This window comes from Athene noctua, chromosome 1 (genome assembly GCF_965140245.1).
Source record: "Athene noctua chromosome 1, bAthNoc1.hap1.1, whole genome shotgun sequence".
NCBI classification, from domain to species: domain Eukaryota; kingdom Metazoa; phylum Chordata; class Aves; order Strigiformes; family Strigidae; genus Athene; species Athene noctua.
The window spans coordinates 29,585,598-29,605,107 of NC_134037.1; the positions used below are offsets into that span (position 1 = coordinate 29,585,598).

Genomic DNA, 19,510 nt, shown 5'->3' on the forward strand with positions numbered 1-19,510 from the left:
CTTGATTATGACCAGCATCTTGATAGAGAAGTTTCTTTTTAACCTTCTGAATCAGGTGCAATTTAGGATTTATTCTCAAAGGCTGTGTATATTTTTAGACATATTTATTATGTATTTCATTTTATGTTACAGATTTTCAATTATTTAAGTTTTTCAAAAACAGAAGTGTTTTATATGAAGAAAAATATACTTATTTTTCTGTTTTATTTTACACATGTATTAGCGGGTCGAGGTATTTCATAGGTATATGAATATCCTGCATTACTATTTGGAAGTCCACAGACCAAACAGAACTTCTTTTATCTGAATAAATGAGAGTATCCTTGAAATAGTAATGTTACACCAGTTGATGCTTGAATGATTTTTCTCTGTATATTACACTGTCTTATATTAGTAACATATCAGAGTAAAAAATTATTTCAAAGTTGTTTTTAGAATAAATAATAAATTCTTATGGGAATTGTTTCACAGAAATTTACATAAGGTTATTGCTAAAATTTTGAATTGAGCAAGTGCACAGTTGTTCTTTTATGTATCATCGTAGCTTCTTTGAGAAGAGAGACTGTCTAATTCTAAATGTGTTTCATTATTTTATCCTGTTTGGGTTTTTCAGGACGAAAAGTATGGTATTTGAACAAGTGTTTCTTCATGTCTTATAGCAGCTAATGCATTTTAACAGAATCCATATGTTAAAGTATCTGATTCTACTACATATTTTGTCACCTGTTGCCACATATAAAATAACATTAACTTGTGTCATTGATTGTTCTTCACAGGACTTATCTAAAATGATATACTGATAGCGCTGTGCTCAGATGCCAAGATAAATGTTTGCTTACTTTAGAAGTAAACAAAGTATTACTTTCGAATATTTCAATTTATTGGAGGAGTTGGTAGTCTATCAGTAGACAAAAGAGATTTGCTAAAACCTTTCTCTTTTGTACAAGCAAAGTATGTTCCATTTTAGAATCTAACAAATTGAACTTCAGTGCTGAAACAGTATAGGTGAAACATTATGCTTTGGGACAACAAGGATGTGAACCCGAGTAAGGAAATCTATGTTGCTGTTTTTTGCCCAGATAAAGCAATTGATTTATAGGCATTTATGAAATATTTTACATTACTACGTTTTCTCCATATACTCACATTGTGGAATTCAAAATTTTGATCTTTGAGTCAGCTTATCTTCAACTGCATCAGCTGAAAAGACCTTAAATCAATGCAGTTACACACCTCTCTTGGGATGTGCCTGTAAAAGACATGTGCATATACAAGACCATGTAATATAAAAATCAAAGCTAGCAGCAATTCAATTTTTATTTTCTCAGTTTGAATATGTTTGGAAGATTTATTTTGTTATCCAATATTTCTGTCTACAGAGTAGATAGAATCACTGGCACTATATGTAAGAATTTATTCTTTTGTTTTTATTTAGTTTGACAAAGGATATGCTTACAGCATTCGCCACAGCTATGGGAAAGAAGGAAAGAGAACTGATTACACCCCATACAGCTGCATGAAGATTATCATGTCCAATCCACCAAGTCAAGGGGATTATCATGGTGAGTTCCTTAAAAAATAAAAAAAGTTTTAAAACAGTGGAAGCCCTTGGCTAGAGAAGTTACTCCCTCCTGTAGTCTCTTAAATCATGTATGTAATTTCAAGGCCAAGATGGTCTTTCACTGTTCTCTTTGAATCACACTTGAGAGCTTCTGGTTTTGTATACGTTGTGCCATGCTGTGCAAAGAGACTTTAAATGTACAGTGCTTTAAAAAGTGACCAATCAGAGATGTTTTGAGATACGAATTCAATCATACAGAAATTCTGAAGTTTGTTAGGGTACTTTAAAACCTCCTACTTCTGTGTGAACAAATGTGTAAAACCTGCACTGGCTTCACTGCTGTTATTCTAGTACTAAGTTGTTCATTCAGCTGGGTCTCAAAACTAATTTTGGGACCAAAAAACCCCACTTGTATTTAAGGTAGTGGAACTGTCTAAGGTATTTATAAAATAGTATTTCTACAAAGGACTGGGCTTTAAAGAGCAATTGGATCTCATTACGTGGCTTTTCTTCTTTTTTTTTTTTTTTTTTTTTTTCCCCCCCCAGTGCTATCATTGTAAGGAACTAACTAAAACTTTTCCTGTCAGTAAATGAGAATTGTGGCCTGTTTATATTGGGATATTTTACGTAACTCTTGAGCCTGTGGTGCTCTGATAACCATGCAGTGGAATAAATATTACCCAAAAAAGAAAAAATATTTTTAAAAGTAAGAAATTGTACACATGGGTAATTAACTTTCTTATTAATAAGCTGTTAGACACTTAGGAACAGCTTAGCTGCTCTCTTGAGTGCCTTACTGCACTAACTCTTGGGTAAACAGCCTTGTTTGTGAGCTTGCTTGTTTTTTACTGTCAGGGTGCCCATTCCGCCACAGTGATCCTGAGCTATTGAAGCAGAAGCTGCAGTCATACAAGATCCCTCCCAGTGGAATAACTCAGGTAAGGCATATTTTGTTTGGCACTTTCGTTAATAAGGTACTGCTTTTCAATTTTACTTTCTATTTGTGTAGGAATACTATATGCAATTTGTCAGTATGTATTGTGAAGTATTTCTTGTTATAAAAGGTTTAAACCAGAATCTTGGCTTTCTGGCTCCAGTGCTCCCACTGATGTGTTGATTATTGTCATCACCTTTTACTATTTAGTATTATGAGTTGTTTATTACCATAGTGGATACAATGAAGAATTTTGTTTTACTTTGTTTTACTGCAATGTGATAAAAAAAGAGTTTAAATGAATGTGGCAATATTTTAGAGAATTTATTTTCATTCTTACAGGGACTTGTGGAAGACTCTACTGTGTAGTCAGGAGAGATAAGTAATTTTTCTGTAATAGACTTCTTAAGAAAACATACATTCTTAATCATCCATTGTGCTTACTTCCCCTAAACAACAGAAGCACATGAAATGCCTAGTGAAATCAAGCAGAGATTTTTAGCAGCTTTTTAAAGGTAACACTAAATTGAAAACCTATATTATATAGCAAGGACAGCATAGGAATTGGAACTTTGAGATGTGTTCTGAAGGACTGTGACTCCCATTGCTTGCTCTAGCAAGAGGTTGAGGCTATAAAAGGATGCCATCATCTTCATTAGGGAAAGATGTATGGGTTAGAGTTAAGCTGAGACAGTTGAGCAAAAAGTTGTGTATGTTAACTACCTGAAACCTGCTTTAGATCCATCGAAAAAAACTTAAATTGTCATTTTAGTTCATGTGAAGTGTCACTATTGGCTTGTCAGGCATGAACAGTGTTGAATGAGATAGAAAGGAATGTGAAAGTTCCACTTAAAGTAGTCTCCCTTGGAAAGAATAATTAAGATACAAATTAAAAGAGAATAGTTTTACAGTGTTTATTGTTACTCATTGTCATTCCTGACAAATTCTTGAAATACCCTAGAATGTTTTCTTCTTTTGTTTTTTCTCCTGGTTCATACAAATAAGCATTTGACTGTCTTCCATATATCTGACAGGCACTAAAAGGTGCTTTCCTTTGGCTTTTTTCCTTTTATATGCATCAAAAATTGATGCTGCTCTGAGATTTTTTTTATCCTGCTAATCATTGCAAAGGTTGGTGAGGATTTACTGTTTTAGCTGCCTTGCTATGTGTGAGCAGGATTTAGTAGAGGTTATTTCTTCAGTGAATTTATACAGTAGGGCAATATCTTTATATTTAACATAGTTCCTTATTTGATGTGAATTGGGTTTTACTTTTTGTGTATGAGTTTGGTTTTTTCCCCTTGTAAAGTAGGATTGAGTCACTAGGAATCTTAAATTTTCTTATCAAAAGCAACTGAGAAAAACTCTGTCAGCATTCTTTTCCCTGAAATGGACACTGTCCTGTCCACAAATTTTGTGGTGTCAGTTCAAGTGCAGTTGAGGTACAGGGCTCTGCAGTGGCCACTTCTAGTGTTAAATCAAAACACACCCAAAACAAAACACCCTCCACCTGAAAGCTGCTAATAATAATAATAATAATAACAAATTAGAAAGTTGACTGTGGCTGGGTTTTCAGAAAATGAAAACTTACATCAGACAGTCTTTGAGATACTCAGTAGAAGAGGAGGGTTGGTTTACATATGTTTCCAAGATCTTGCACAGATTTGCTACCACTCCTTGTTGCTGCATTTGCATGGTCCAATAACATTTGCATGACCAATAACAGTTCAGGATCCTTCAGTCCAGACAGTCTTCTCTGATGCTGGTGATAGTTGCTGGGTATCAGAAATGTAGTTTTTTCTTTAGCTTAGTGAATGGTTATTAGGGGTGGATGGTTTGCCAGTCTTTCAAAGCCTCTGATGTAGTTGCTTTTCTAGTATCCTGGCCTCAAGATTGACATTCACTCAAGCCTTACCCTTTGAGTTTGTTAGACATCTTGTTAACTCCAGATCAAATGAAAGCTTCCTTACAACCTGACAGGTTCCTGGTTTTAATGAATGATTCAGAGCTTGACCTTTCAGCTATGTTTTTTAATGAATGGCATGTCTTTCCTGAGGCTCAGGGCCTCTTACACCTGTTCCTTGCTTTATTCCAAAATTTTGTTGCTGTCTTCAAATGTGACTTTGTTAGTGTCTTCTCTTGCTCTATATGCTCTAGACAAGTAGGTTGTCACAAAGTGAAAAATTCCCTTCTGTGTTTCCAAAACCAGATCAATGTATGTACCTAAATGCTTTTTCAGTTCTCTCTGCCTGGTTTATGGTAGAGATAAATGTGTTTTTCTGGACTGAGGGGATACTCAAGTAGCCACATGCATAGGACAGCAAACTCAAAAGGAACAGGTGTTTCACATCAGTTTTCCAGGACTCTCTACTGTCTGCAATGAGTGGAAGTCTCACATTCACTTGATGAGTGACAGCATACAAAGTAGTTGAATCATCAACAAATGTGTGTCATAGTGTCACAGGTGAAACAGTAAGATAGCTTGTAGTGGATCTGGATACTGGTTTGGTTTTGGGTTTTGTTTGTTTCTTTAAGAATCAAGATGAATAGAACTATACTCCTGCTTGGTTGTCTTACAGAGTCCGTCACTTGCTCGCCACCCTGATGGTGTGTTTACTGAGGTCTCAACTTTCCTTCCCAGCACTGCTGGTCTGGGAGAATGGAGCAGAGACTCATGTCAGTACCTGCTTTGCAGCTGCTTGCAGTTCACAGTCTTAGGCCTATTACAGGCTGTAGTCCCAGGGCATTCCCCAGCATTCATCTCTATGCATCGCCAATCTCCAGGGTCATCCTCAGCTTCCCAGGATCTTCACCCTCATCTTGCTGGACTGTCAAGCCTCTGTTTTTCTTCATCTAAATAGTCTATCTGAAAAACCTGTGGTCAGGTTCCTAACTGGTAGTTCTGTGTGATGTCTCTTTATTAATGGGAAGATAGAACATGTCACTTTTAGTCTAAATATTATCAAAATTTACAGTGAGCCCATACCAGTTGCAGCTAGCTAGCAGGTTTGTGCTTGACAGTTTGAAAATTCAGTTTTGGATGTTTTACAAGACTATATGAAAACTGTGCAAAAGTAACTTGAACCAACTGTTGTTTGCTCAGCTGTTTCCCAGCTTACTTCTTGATGGCTGATGAGACTCTGCCGTGGTAACAGGTTTAAGATCATGTGAACAGTAGACTTTTGCTTTCCAGGTTAGTAGTGATACATGCTTCTCTGCAACTAAGGAGTGGCTTTAAGAAATTAAAATGAAAGCTCAAGACTTACAGTCCCTGTTGAGTGTAAATTACAGCAATCTGGAAATCACATTGAAAGGTAGCACACCAGACCTTCTGTGGTGGGTTGACACTGACTGGTTGCCAGGTGCCCACCAAAGTGGCTCTATCATGCCTCTCCTCAGCTGGACAGGTGAGAGAAAATATAATGATGAAAGGCTTGTGAGTTGAGAGAAGGGCAGGGAGAGATCACTCACCAATTACTTCATGGGCAAAACTGACTCGACTTGGGGAAATTAGTTTAATTTATTTTCAATCAAATCAGAGTAGGTAATGAAAAATAAAACCAAATCTTAAAAACAACTTCCCCCAAACCCTCCCTTCAACCTGGGCTCAACTTTACTCCCAATTTTCTCTACCTTCTCCTCCACAGTAGCACAGTGGGATGGGGAATGGGCGTTGTGGTCAGTTTATCACCTGTTGTCTCTGCTGCTCCTTCCTCCTCAGGGGCAGGACTCCTCACACTCTCCCCATGTTCCAGGGTGGGGTCCCTCCCACAGGAGACAGTCCTCCATGAACTTCTCCAACATGGATCCTTCCCACAGGCTGCAGCTCTTCACAAACTGCTCCAGCGTGGGTCCCTCCCACGGGGTGCAGTCCTTCAGGAACAGACTGCTTCAGTGTGGGTCCCTCCCACGGGGTCACAAGTCCTGCCAGAAAACCTGCTCCAGCGTGGGCTCCTCTCTCCATGGGGCCACAGGTCCTGCCAGGAGCCTGCTCCAGCGTGGGCTTCCCACGGGGTCACAGCCTCCTTTGGGCATCCCCCTGCTCCAGCGTGGGGTCCTCCCCGGGCTGCAGGTGGGTCTCTGCCCCCCCATTGCCCCCCACGGGCGCAGGGCACAGCTGCCTCACCATGGGCTGCACCACAGCCTGCAGGGGAATCTCTGCCCCGGTGCCTGCAGCACCTCCTGCCCCTCCTCCTTCACTCACCTTGGGGTCTGCAGAGCTGTTGCTCTCACGTATTCTCACTCTCTCCAGTTTCAATTGCACAGTTTTTTTTACCCCTTCTCAAATATGTCACCCCAGAAGTGCTACCACTGTCGCTGATGGGCTCAGCCTTGGCCAGCGGTGGGTCCATCTTGGAGCCGGCTGGCATTGGCTCTGTCGGGTATGGGGGAAGCTTCCAGCAGCTTCTCACAGAAGCCATCCCTGTAGCCCCCCCACTACCAAAACCTGGCCATGCAAACCAAATATACCATCTGTTCCTGAATCAATTCCTCTTTCAGCCCTCCCTGCCTGCAGCAGATATTATATCACTACCAAGTTCTGTATCAGTGAAACAAAATACTACAAGATCTGTGAAAGTAATACACTGAGCAGTAAAACCAAACATATGTATTAGTACATAAACTTACACATGTAATGGATCGCAAGCAGTGTGGAATGGTATCTTAGAAGTCACCTTTTATGAATGGAGCACTCCAAAATAGAACTGTTCATCTTGAAATCTAACAAGTAGTGCTACTATTTCTGTTTGTGAGATGGACAGTTGGTGGGACTGCGGTCAGCTTCCCTAGTTGGGAAAACTGTTCTGTGCTCTTCCTTTGATACCTCAGCAAGAATGCTCCTGCTGGACAAAAAAATCAAAGGCCGTTTGGTATCAAGCTACTTCACTCTGGAATCCTAGGATTCAATCGCTATGCCAAGACCTTCTAATTCTAGAATCTGGACAAGTTTGCTGCCCAAATCCCAATCCTGTTTGGGCTACCTCATGTTTGACTTTAAAAACTAGAGTATTCCTGCTCATTTCTTAAGTGGGTGTCATTGGTTAACATCAGGAAACATTCTGCTGGGCATAACTTGTGGCCTGGAATACCACTTTTTTACTTGGTGTATGTCAAGGTCACTATCCTTCTAATATGTGATTTTTACCTATAACTTACAATAATTTACTGGATTTGAAAAGACACAACTTTCTGAACTGACTCAGCCAACAACTGGCTACATAGGAATCTTTCATCTTCAGAAATTATTTGGTTGAATCGGTTTTTTTTCTAAAGGTTTAGCTATGGCATTTCCTCTGTGAGAACCCAGTCTCCCAGCAGCATCTAAACTCAGCTGTTCATAATTTTTTTTTAACTAATGGGTACTTGCTTTGTTTTTTTGCCTTTCTAGGAATATGATCTTCAGCTGACAGTAGTTGCAACAGAATGTAGAATACTCCTTTCTTTTTTTTTTTAATTCACCAATTCTTTCCATTTTGAGATAATATTATTCCTTAAAATGAACTGTAGGTTTTGCTTATAGTGTTGTCTAAATTTTACGAGATTAATCTTTGTTTTATTTAGTCATATATTTTTCATCTAAACTGAATGTTTTCAGGGCTACAGATTACTTATATGCTACTGATAAGGCATGCTTCTTTTCAAGAATGTGTCAATACCTATATGTAGGAGATCTCTTGGCTGGATGGTTTCTGCCCTAAAATTTTTCAGATGTTTACCTGTCAATGTGAGAATCTTACATAGTTATTGTCATGGAAACAAGTGAGGTTTTTAAGACATCTTCGTGCTGGGTCTCAAGAAGCATATCTGTATGCAAGGTCATGAGATCTTCAGAGCTCACACCTACAATTCTGTTTGCACACTCACTGAGTGTTTTGTTCTTGTTGAAACTTCTGTATGGTCCCATAGGTTTTGTTGGACTAGTTACTCCAGGGCACTCTTCTGGGCAAATGGTATTTGTGACAGGAGTCAGTGTCCAGCCCATATGGTTGTCGCTTTACCCAAGATGGTTGGTTTTCCAGTGCTGTTCTCAGTCTTCTGTTTCTAGGGCCGTCCTTCATACTCTTGAGATAAGGAGTACACCTTTTCCTTCTAGGGTGTAAGACCAGCAAGTTCCTGAGATTTTTTTCATACAGATAAAGCATTTGGCTGGTCTGTAGTGGAAACAAACCACATCCTCATAGTGCTTTTCCAAATGAATTTGTGCACAGGCTAGGTGTGAAAAAGGAAAGATGGAAACCTCACGTGACTGTAAGCAGTCTGAGCATTGCACTGCTTTCACTGCAGTCATTTTGTAGTACAATCAGTAATGAAAAAAGTGACCAAAGCATTTGAATATGTGAATCTGCTTGCTGTCCAGGATCTCGATCCAGCCCTGCTATTCCAGTCCAGATTCTATGGGGCTGTATTTTGTCTGAGGTTGTATCTTCTGAAGTCATCTTCCCGAGGTAATATAGCAGATGACTTCCACGTCTTGCCTAGTTATTATATAGCCTGAAGCAGAAAGAATTAATCCTGATGTTTATTCCAAGAACTGAATTATTTAACTTGTATTTATTTCACGTTTTCCTTACGTTAGGCTATTTCTTTATTTGTCACAGTAGCTTTTTTTTTTTGTTTTAAAAATGTTTCTTGGAAAAGTAATATGGTTAGCTGAGCATCTGATGTGTGAACGTGTGATTGTATAGCATTTGAATTTATAGTGTATTTCAGATTACATTCAATTTCTGTCTTTAGTGTTCTGCTAATCAGGTAAAATCTTTATGAATTGAGGTTTGCCAATAGCTAATCAAATTGAAGAATATAAAGATTAAAGCATATGTTAAGATAAACACATCTGTTGTGGTGCTGTAATAAATATACTGTAATGTGTTGCCTACATATCCCAAATAGAAAAATAGATATGATAGGCTTTGAATTGGAGTTCTTTCAAAATATCTTTTATTTGTTTCTGAAAGCCTTCTTGGAGAAATTACATTTTTCCTAATTCACTTCTATCACAATAGCAAAAGCAAAAGGTAGCAAAAATTTCTGGTTCTACAGTCAGGAGAAATAGAGGGTATAACACTCATCCTTTTTGCTTTTGCTCCAATTACTGTTTTTTCTTCAGGGAAAAATGCTTATGTAAATGAACAGTAGATAGCTTCAGAAGAATGATTGTTCTTTCTAGTACAGTTGTTCTCAATTTAAAAAAATGTTTTTTTCTGTAATTGGATTAAATTAAAGGTTTTGATTGAGTCATTGAACTTTGGCTAATGTTCTCTAACAAATTTAGTGTTTTGGGGGATTGGAGAGTCTTAACAGAAATGGAAATAAATAAGCTAATCAGTGCTTAGGCCTCTGATATGGCTATATGTTTCCATGAATTAAAAAAAAACTCCAACAAAACACCAAGCAAAAAACTCCTAAACCAGCAAAACCCCCTCAAAACCCACCACAGTGCAAAAACCACACTCTCCCTTCTGATGATCTAATATTAGAAAGATTTTAGATCATTGCTGGCTGTAAAAATATTTTCCCTTGCAGCTGAAGAATTTTGCCCTAACATCAGACATCTTAATGGTAGTGCTTTTCTAAGTTCTGATTAAATAAGAGCAAGTACTGTATAAGTAAGAGATTTTTGTTAAGTGTTTAAATAAGAGATCTTTTATTGTCAATATTTATTGTGGAAATATATAAAATTGAAACAAATATAAGAATATTTCATATTCATGGTATAGACAACCTTATGTGATACTCATTTTATTATTACAGTGAAACGTTGTACATCAGAATTTCTTAAAATTTCTTTCAGCAATTCCAATTTGAAGTCTTGTTTTTTTCAACTTGTGGCTGTAATAAATACTTAATTGATGCAATTATCACATGGCACTTCTTATGTATTGATTTACCTCTTTTCATCAAATCCACATTTTTACTTAGAACACAGATTTTTGTGAGCTTTTACTGGAGAAAGAATCCCACCACAAAGTAACTAGCTAAGACTCAAATCATAAAACAAGGTACCTTTTCATATTTGCTGCCAAGAATTTTTTAGAAGCATTAGACCTTGAATCCAGAAATTGTACATCATTCAGATTTCTCAACTTGTGGCTACGACCCATTCTTCGCTGTCCAAAATCTCTTGGGTAGTTATTGTCTTTACTACATCAAAACCTGTAAATGCTTTAAAATGATTAAATCTTTCAAAGTGGACAGTGTAAAAGCCTCACAAGTAAGTTTATACAAGGAAACTTCATAGTCAGAATAAATCTTTGTGGCACTGTGGTGTAGATTTGGGTGTTGAAAGTTTCAATGTATTTTCTATAGATGGGGAACACTTAACAATGGGAGACAGCATTCAACCTTTCCATTATTTTGAGAATAATACTTGTGTGTTAGGAGTATGTCTTCCCCATTTTATCTGAGATCATACTTTCTCTGACTTTTAAAATGATTAACTGAGTTTAAGTTAACATCTGTCTTCATTTAATAAGCTGCCCAGGGGTCGCTAACAGCAAATATGGTCACATATTGACATATTCTTTTCATTCTGACCTTCACTTACTCTTTTGTTAAGTATTTAATGAGTTCCTTACTGACATACACAAAGTAAGAACTTCAGGCTAGAAAAACTATGCATTAAAAATGGGGGAAAAAATACAGGTATTTTTGAGACATTAATAAAAAATACCTTCCTCTAGATCATCACTGCCTCTTTTATAATCTATGCTAGAATACAGTTAGGTTTTGTTGTTTGACATTGTGAAGTTGTGATGCAAATTGCAGGGTAGAAATTGATCTGTTATGATGCCCTAAGTATTGCCATGTGCAATTCTGAACACTCTGTGATCAAGTACTCTTCACTACAAAAGACAAGTCAAAGAATATAAAAGGAAGAGTGGCTCTGGCAAAGCTGTAACAATGAAACAGTGACTTTGTAGCTTGTAAGCGAGTCCATGAGGGAAAACAGCTTAAATCTGAGAAAACTGTGCTATACATGCATAAATTATAAACATGAAACCTTCAAAATCAGTTTAAAATATGAAGGAAATATCTGAAAGTAGCAAAAAGAACAGATAGCTGTGCTGACCAGGAGGCAAAGGGCACTGGGGAGTCCTGGGGCAGGACTTAGTGCTGAGATGGTCACAAGCTGGCCTGTAAAAGAAGAAAACTGGAATGTGTTCAGATACACTCCAGCAGTTGCACCTAGTCATATCTTCAGCCACCTTCGAAATGAAAAGAAAGTTAGAAATGAGTCATACTTACGTGAAACTATAGTGGAAAGATTTTCATTTTGAAAATATAAGTTAATTCTGCAATTTTCAAATAAAACAAACTGTTTGAGTAAGTGAAGATAACAACCGATAATTACAGACCCCAAACTATTCTGCCATGCAACATCTTCGCTTTGAACGCCAAGGATCTATAAAGCAGGTGGCTGCATACAGCTGCCAAACATCGTCCTAACCTCATTAGTAGTCAGTAAAGCAACATCAGAAAAGCAAGTTGCAGATGGCAGTGAAAGGAAAGGCACATAAGGTCTAACAAGAAGAGTCCTCAAGTGTGTACCTTTACTTGCAAAAATAAAGCAATGTAGTGTAAATATCTTCATATATATAGGCAAAAGATTGCTGCTGTGAATTCAGATGGCTTTGACTGGAGATCTGTTTCTGAATAACACTAGTGAAAAACAGCTGCAAGCTTGCTTTCATTATGTGCACAAATGTAGTGGGAAAGATAATATTTACTATGAATGATAATTCTGTTTTATTTAAATAGAGGATTGTTAGTTTCTCTCACACAGAGGACTCCTAGCTGAGCTCCATTCTATTGACATTTTTAACCTTTTTTTGTTTCTTCTCTTAGCAACTTGTTCTCTATTAAAGCCAGCTAATCTACTAAACTGTTTCTTTGGATATGTTTAATGTGCCCCTTATTCCGCAACCCTATCGTATATGCAGAAGGTAAACCTGGCTCACCGTGATGTGGTCATTTTAAATTTACATGTGTGCTAAATATCAGGCTTATCACTGGCTGCCTTTCAGAATGAGTAGGAGCTGAATTATAACTTGCTTTTTTTCTGAATGAGCCACAAATGTTGGTCTGGTTTTTCTACCCAACCACAAATTTTAATCAACATGTAAGAATTGTCTAGCTTTTTTGTCTCTCCCTGTCAAATTTGACTGAAATTGGCCAACCAGTCAAAGCTGGGGAGTTGATGCGGTGGAGAGGGTAAAGAAGCAGGAGTAAAAGGATGGCTACTAGTGCCATCATGAACACTAATAAATTTGACAAACTGAATTAAAGTCTCTGGTCTGTTTTGGCGAGCATCTGTTCGAGGGACCACTCTATCGATGTTGGGAAAAGAAGCAGCATGAAGACTTAGTTACCAAACTTCACTGGAGCATGCTGGTAGAGGTTCCTCTAACAGCTATTCTCCAGGATATATGTCTTCATAGTAGTATAGCAGAAAAATTCGTGTGGTGACCTAATAGCTTCTGAGAGGTCTGAGAAGGCGTCTCAAGGGAGTGGGACAGTGGTTCCTTCGTGAAATGGCAGTGTAGCTGGGCAGTAAAGATTGAGATGCTGCAAAATATCATTGTTGCTCTTTAAGAATTTAAAAGTGCCTCAAGGGTAGCTCTGATAACATGACCATTATAGTTTTCATATATCAGCAGCATCGATTCAATCAAGTCCTCTTCTCCACCCTTAAAGGTGGGTCAGGATTTTCCCAAGGATGAGTCAAGGGCTTAGATGGGCTTGGTTTCAGAATAGTTTGCTCAGAATAATGTTTCCTACAAAACTGGAGTTTATTTATGTGTCCCTTTATTCTGTCATCATCTGTGCTGTGTTGATCAGCAATCCCTCTTCTGATATCTGTCGCCTGAAGTTACCATTTCTCTGCTGAAGTGTCAGAGAAGACAACAGCAGCTTGATTTCGCATCCTGTGAATCATTGTGAATTGGCAAATTAAAAACTAGCTTTGATAATCCTTGGTTTTTCTGCTTTTCAGGATAGTTGGATAACAGCATAATTGATACAAAAAGCATCTGTAACCGGTCTGTGATTCAAAACAAACCGCAGTATGACTACTAGCCCTTTAACTGATAATTTTTTTCAAAAAGTTATCTTAAATTACAGGAGAACCTTAATGCTTTTAAACTTTTGGGGTTTATACTCAAAATTTGTCCATGCTTAAGTGTTTGTTCACTTGAGTCTTAAAATGTATTTACACTTGAATTTAGAGAAGTTTTTATTGATAGAATTTTTGTTAGGTATAATATTGATTAAATTAAGAATAATTCTGAGAAAACATAAAGTATTAATGAACTAGATTAAATTAGTTGATTTATTTCAGCTGGAAAATCCAGGTTAAAAAAGTCTGAATGCTTCAGAGCATTATGAATGTTTCTTTCAACTAACCAACAGACATATAAGTTTTCTGATCATTAATTCAAATTATGTGAAAAATACTTTGTAAAAAAGTACATACATACAATGTAGTTAACACTTACTTAAAAATGGATATAGGTCTTTTGCATTGCATGTTTTTTATTGTGAGGAACAAGCAGGAACACATAAAGCAATATGTAACTGAAATGTTTTGAGTAGATGAATTTCCTTCAATCCTTATCTACTTAATGTGACACTAATTTTTTCAGTCAATTTCAAAGGAGGAAGGAGGTGGGAAAAAAAAAGTGTACACAGATAGTGCCAAATTTCAGAGTTCATTGCCTAGTTGGCCTTGGCCCTGATCTTTTACAGAAGATCTAACAGAAGGTGGTAAGAGGGATAGAAATGTAATCAGTTGGGCTATTATAGAGAAACAATATGGCTAAGTACTTTCTTGGCAGTGTGTTGCTGTTTTTATCCATGCAGCAAATGTAATTTATTTATACATCTGTCAATAAATACAAGGCAGCATTCAATAATGAGTACAGCAGGGATTTAAACTGGAGTGTATTGCTGTGCTTGACACAAAGGTCAAGCTTGGGAAAGGGGCTTGAAGTTAACATTTCTTGAAAACTATTTTTCCTTCCACTGAGCCTATCTCTTAATTCCAGCAATTTTCTCTGTTTGATAAGCAGAAAGAGCATACATTTTGATTATATAAAGGAGGGAGGAGGTGATGAAACTTAAAAAAATTTAACTGGCATTGCATTCTGGTGATAAGAATGGGACTTTATGCAGCATAGAAGAGATTACCTGAAGCAGAATTGGGAAGCAAATTGTATTTACAAAAGATGGCATGATTTTCCTAATAGGTGTTCAAAACAGGCAATTCACTCACATATTCTGCTGAGCTTGACTAGAAATAACTTCATTTCAAAAAGGACAAATCTGATTGAAGGTGAAAGCATTACCCTCTCATAGATACTTGTCTAAAGGATTTGCATTACATCTTCTTGATGGGAGCACAGTAGTATTTTATTCTGCATTTGCATGAACTGATAATGGGGAAAATAAAAATACAAATTGTGTCCTTGATTGCTTCATGCTTCAACCACTTGAATTACTAGATTTATGTCTGCAATTATGGAAGAGATGTTGCATTATGATAGTTTGACAATAACTGTCACAATTATATTGCCAAAATATAGATTCAACTTATTCTTGAAGTTGAGTATTGAAATTATGTTTTAAGGACCAGGCATATCTTCCTGAGACTTATCTTGTTTTTAATGAGGCCAGGTATTTTAAAAGAACTATAGTATGTCTAAATGTTGTCAGTTATTAGTAGGCCAAACAAATGTCAAAGATGTCATGTACAGCAATTTTCCGTGAGCTATTATACTAGGCTGTTGTGAAATATCTTGTCATGGTAAGTATCAACAAGATGTAAGTGTGCTGCTTCTGTACCCGTTACATTTTTCTTCCTCTGTATAGATCCTGGAATTGGTGAAGGGCATGCATTACCACCTGGCCTGTCAGAAGTACTTTGAGTTGACGCATGATGTAAGTAGCTACTAATTTTTGTTAAAACTGTAATCACTGTCTTTGTCTTGAGGAAGGCCTTTGAAATCATGCATGAAGCCCAGAGACTATTTGCAGTTTTCACATCCATCATTAGCTGTCTTTCCTTGTTAGTTTTCATTGCAATAATTTTAAATGTACTTTTGTAATTTTCTGCATTTATATATTGACATTATTAATACCCTGAATGTTACAAGGTATATTAAAGATTATGCTTTCTTCCTGAAAATGTCAATATTGTTGAATTTTATCTATTTCAAGCCACTTTTTCAGTATCCTTGTCTTTATCAATTTTGTGGTTTTTAATCTATTAGGCAATTTGATATTTCAAGATATCACTTAAAAATTAAAAAAAGGATCTAAAAAGTGTAACTAAAACTCAATCTCCTAGCACATAGATAGTTAATATTGTTAATTTTTCTTTGATATTTTTTCACAGTTTTAGTCTTGTGTGATTAGTTTTTAAATCAAGATGAACATTCTCAGAGCTTTCCCATTTGTTTAATCATAGGCAAAATTAAAGTAAGGTTCTTCACAAAATTGTAAGATAGCCAGTGGCCACAGTCCATCTCCTGTGTGATTTTTCCAGTTCAAAGAACCAGCTTTTGCGTTTGTTCAAGACTCCTTATCATTAAGGAAAAAAAAAACCAAACCAAAAAACCACAGCCCTTTTTATACCTTTGTTCTCTCCACAACTCAAAAAATGGAAACGTCCCATTCAAACAGCAGATTTTGGAACAGCCTTGCTAAAGATATGGGTGAAGATTAGATCACCCACCCAGTGACATTTACCATTGACTTTTTTGTTCTTACTGGTTTTCACATTTGATTTAAATGGGGACTGTCTCCTCAGATTTCCAGCAATCATAGGTGTGAATGTATAGCAAAGGTATACTCTGAACCAGTATCCAGTGTTGTTTTGGCAGCTGTAATCTGAGAGGAACACTTTGTCTTACAGTTTTAGATGAAACGGGTCTAATAATCTGGAAGAAAATTGAAAATTATGTACAATTTCAAATTTAGATAACACTTGCCCTGTGTAAGACTAAGTCAATAGAAATAATATTTTCCCAAGATGACCATAGACCCCAAGGTCAACATTCACCAAAGGATAAATCAGTACAGTGCTGAAGATCTGTTGCATTTTAGGAAAGCTGTCTTTCCATTCTTCTATGTCAAATTCAAAAAAATAATTTTTTTTTTCAGTCTTGTGGTAATATAAATATATGCCTTTGCTGCTTGCATTAAAAATCAGCTTTGTATGTTGCTGTTGGTAAGTCTCTTCAGTGAGAAAAAGCAGAATGCACAGAAAGGCACTTTCTGTAGTTTGAATGCATTTTTTTTGAGAATTTAGCTGCTGAACTTGTTACCAGCCTGCTTGGAATGAATTTTCTGTCCTAAAACAATATTCTTTAGTAATGTTTCGGGGGTGGGGGGTGGGGGGGTGGTTTGGGGTTTTTTTGTTGTTTTTTTTTTTCCTGGAGTGCTCAAAAGATATATCTCTGAAGCTGGTGATATCTAAGCAGATAATCAAACCCTTACTTTTTCCTGTATATCACTAGCATATCGGAGCTTTTCAGCAAAGGAAATTTCTGAAGAATCAATAAGCATAACATTGATTGTTACTCTTTCTTCAAATAGGTGAACAATCATAAGGAAAATTTTCCTAGAAATAATGGGCTGGCTCACATGGAGAATTTCAGCTTCAATTATGTAAAACTTTTACCAAGAAAGTGTTTGATGTGTTGGGCAGAGCTGTTTGTGTAACCTATAATTCTTGGAAGTTACAGCACGTATGTGGGTTAGATCTACTATGAATGACTTTGTAGTGGAGACTTGCTTATGATTTTTTCTAAGTTCACAAGTGTCAGTTGCACACTATGTCTACTTAAGGACTCTCTTTGAATTTCTTTGCCATCATCCTCTCTCAGATTTCTACTACATCTTTTACTCATGCTGGCAGCAGCTTTGCTGTTGGCTTCAGTAATCTAGTGCTTGGCACTAAGACTGTGCTAATAAATCCATCTGGACTAGAGTGAGAATATTTAGATCTTTTTTTTTTTGAGGGTGTGAGGGATGTGTCTTTGGACCTCAGTGCTATGGTTTAAATAGCAGAGGTTACCTAAAAGCTGCTTCTCTGCATATTCTGTGTTAGCTGGATTTCTTAACTGTAATGCTATACCTCTCCTGAACTTTCATTTCACTGTCTCACAACCACAGAACAAAAGCAATTATCATTTGTGTGGTCCAGTGCATTGTTTGTCTTCAGACAGGAACTAATGTGTTAAGGAAATTTATGTGTATGATAAGTCTTGTATTTGTTAAGTCTTTCAGTAAGTGTGGGAAAGGAAAGCACTACATATATGCATGAGTGATTTTATATTTTTCAAGTTTTGGGATATTAGGGCATTCTCCTTTTTGGGAAAGTTATTTTCTAAATAATAACACTGTAATCTGTAAAAATTGATCGAGACAAACTGTTCTATGTATGTGAAGAAAAGAGGGTCTTTATAGTATGACTGAATGGCCTGTAGGGTAGATATTTTCAAACATTATCGTATTGTCATAAGAATCAAGAATAAACTATATTTATATGGTAACTAGAGTAAGCGTTCAATCAAACACTACCAAAATACTAAACTACCTTTCTTGATTTGGATTTTAAGCCATATGGAAAGCGTTGTAACTGTTCGAAGTTTTGATATTTGTACTTGTGTTCATAATAAGCTATTTTATGTTGTTATCCCTTTTAGGTAAGTTTTTATTTTGTATTAAAGTGAGGACACAAGGCAACTCATGTAAAGTGGAAATGAGACACCCTGAAAATTGTACACAAGCAGTGTAACCATAACCCACAGTAAATAGTCACAGTAATGAGCGATGCCTTTCACAGTCACAGTAGCAGCAAGAGGGTTTTTTACTTTAGTTGGTAGAATTGGATGGCAACTCGAAATAGAGAAAAATAATTCTAGTCCAGTTTGGAGATCTTGGCTACGTTTATGCAGCCAAGTAAAAGACATTGATGATATCAACTATGAACCACTAGTAGGTTAAATAAATGTTCTTGGGACAGCATGCCTGTAGAAATAATAAATGCTTTAAAATCTGATTGTGTATAAATCCACTGTTTGAAGAGCCTGAGCATTATGAATAAATAAGAAAGCTTAACTGGCTAATGACTGTGTTGCTAAGTTATATTTCAAAGGAACTAATTATGTTAATGTTGTTTACATGAATACTGCTGTATTAATAGTTACTTGTTACAGCTGTAACAGCTGATTATTTATATATTGATACTCATCTCTAAACATTTCATTCTTGAGTACTGATATTTTATAATCATGATATATTTTAAGATGTAAATGAAATCTGACACAGCAAATTTTCTGGTACAGAAGAATCACTTTTGAATAGTTCATTTAAAAACATAAGCAAACCCCATTTTTCTTAGTCCTTTGTGATCAAATCACAAGAACACTGGACTTTTTCTTAAAAAAATAAAAAAAAATTTAAAAAAATGTGGTTAATTGATAGTGTTTACTGTAGCACCATGATTGCTCCCATGGTTTTTCTGTAAAATCAACTCTAGCATTATCAGCTGTCATTTTAAAAGTTCCTGGTTAAAACCGAAAGATATAAAATTATTCCTTTGGGTTTTTCAAAACAATATTTGCTACAGTGGAAATACCAAACTAGAATTTGTATGAAGACCAGTATGTGCAAAATGTGTTTAATCAAAAAAAAGTCCTGTGTTAGTATTATCTGCTAGATGCAATAAACAGTTCTGTCCAAAGTGACAGGCCTTTTCACTTGAATCAATATATGTTATAAGCTTAAATTTTTGATGGCACAGAAAATACATTTTTCTTTGGGCATAGTGGCTTCCAGATGGATTTACAGGTGTGAACGGATAAAGCTGTTTGAGAATTCAAACTACTATTTCTAGTAGTACATTTCAGGTAACTTACAGCTAAGTTAATGATGCAGCTTTTAAAATTGATGTGCTTCAATCTGTATTACCTAAAAGCATTGAAAAACTTACATAAAGTAACATGAGCAGT

The 19,510-nt window shown here is 36.4% G+C and overlaps 1 protein-coding gene across 2 annotated transcripts in view; it reads left to right on the forward strand.

The window, feature by feature from the left end:
- The window catches only part of PRIM2 (DNA primase subunit 2), a 123,820-nt gene that overhangs the window by 101,618 nt on the left and 2,692 nt on the right, over nt 1-19,510 (forward strand). For both annotated transcript variants that reach the window (XM_074922490.1, XM_074922497.1), the window contains 3 exons: nt 1,436-1,562; nt 2,417-2,499; nt 15,363-15,431. In XM_074922490.1, coding sequence (XP_074778591.1) covers nt 1,436-1,562; nt 2,417-2,499; nt 15,363-15,431 — 279 coding nt within the window. The remainder of the gene's footprint in view (nt 1-1,435; nt 1,563-2,416; nt 2,500-15,362; nt 15,432-19,510) is intronic.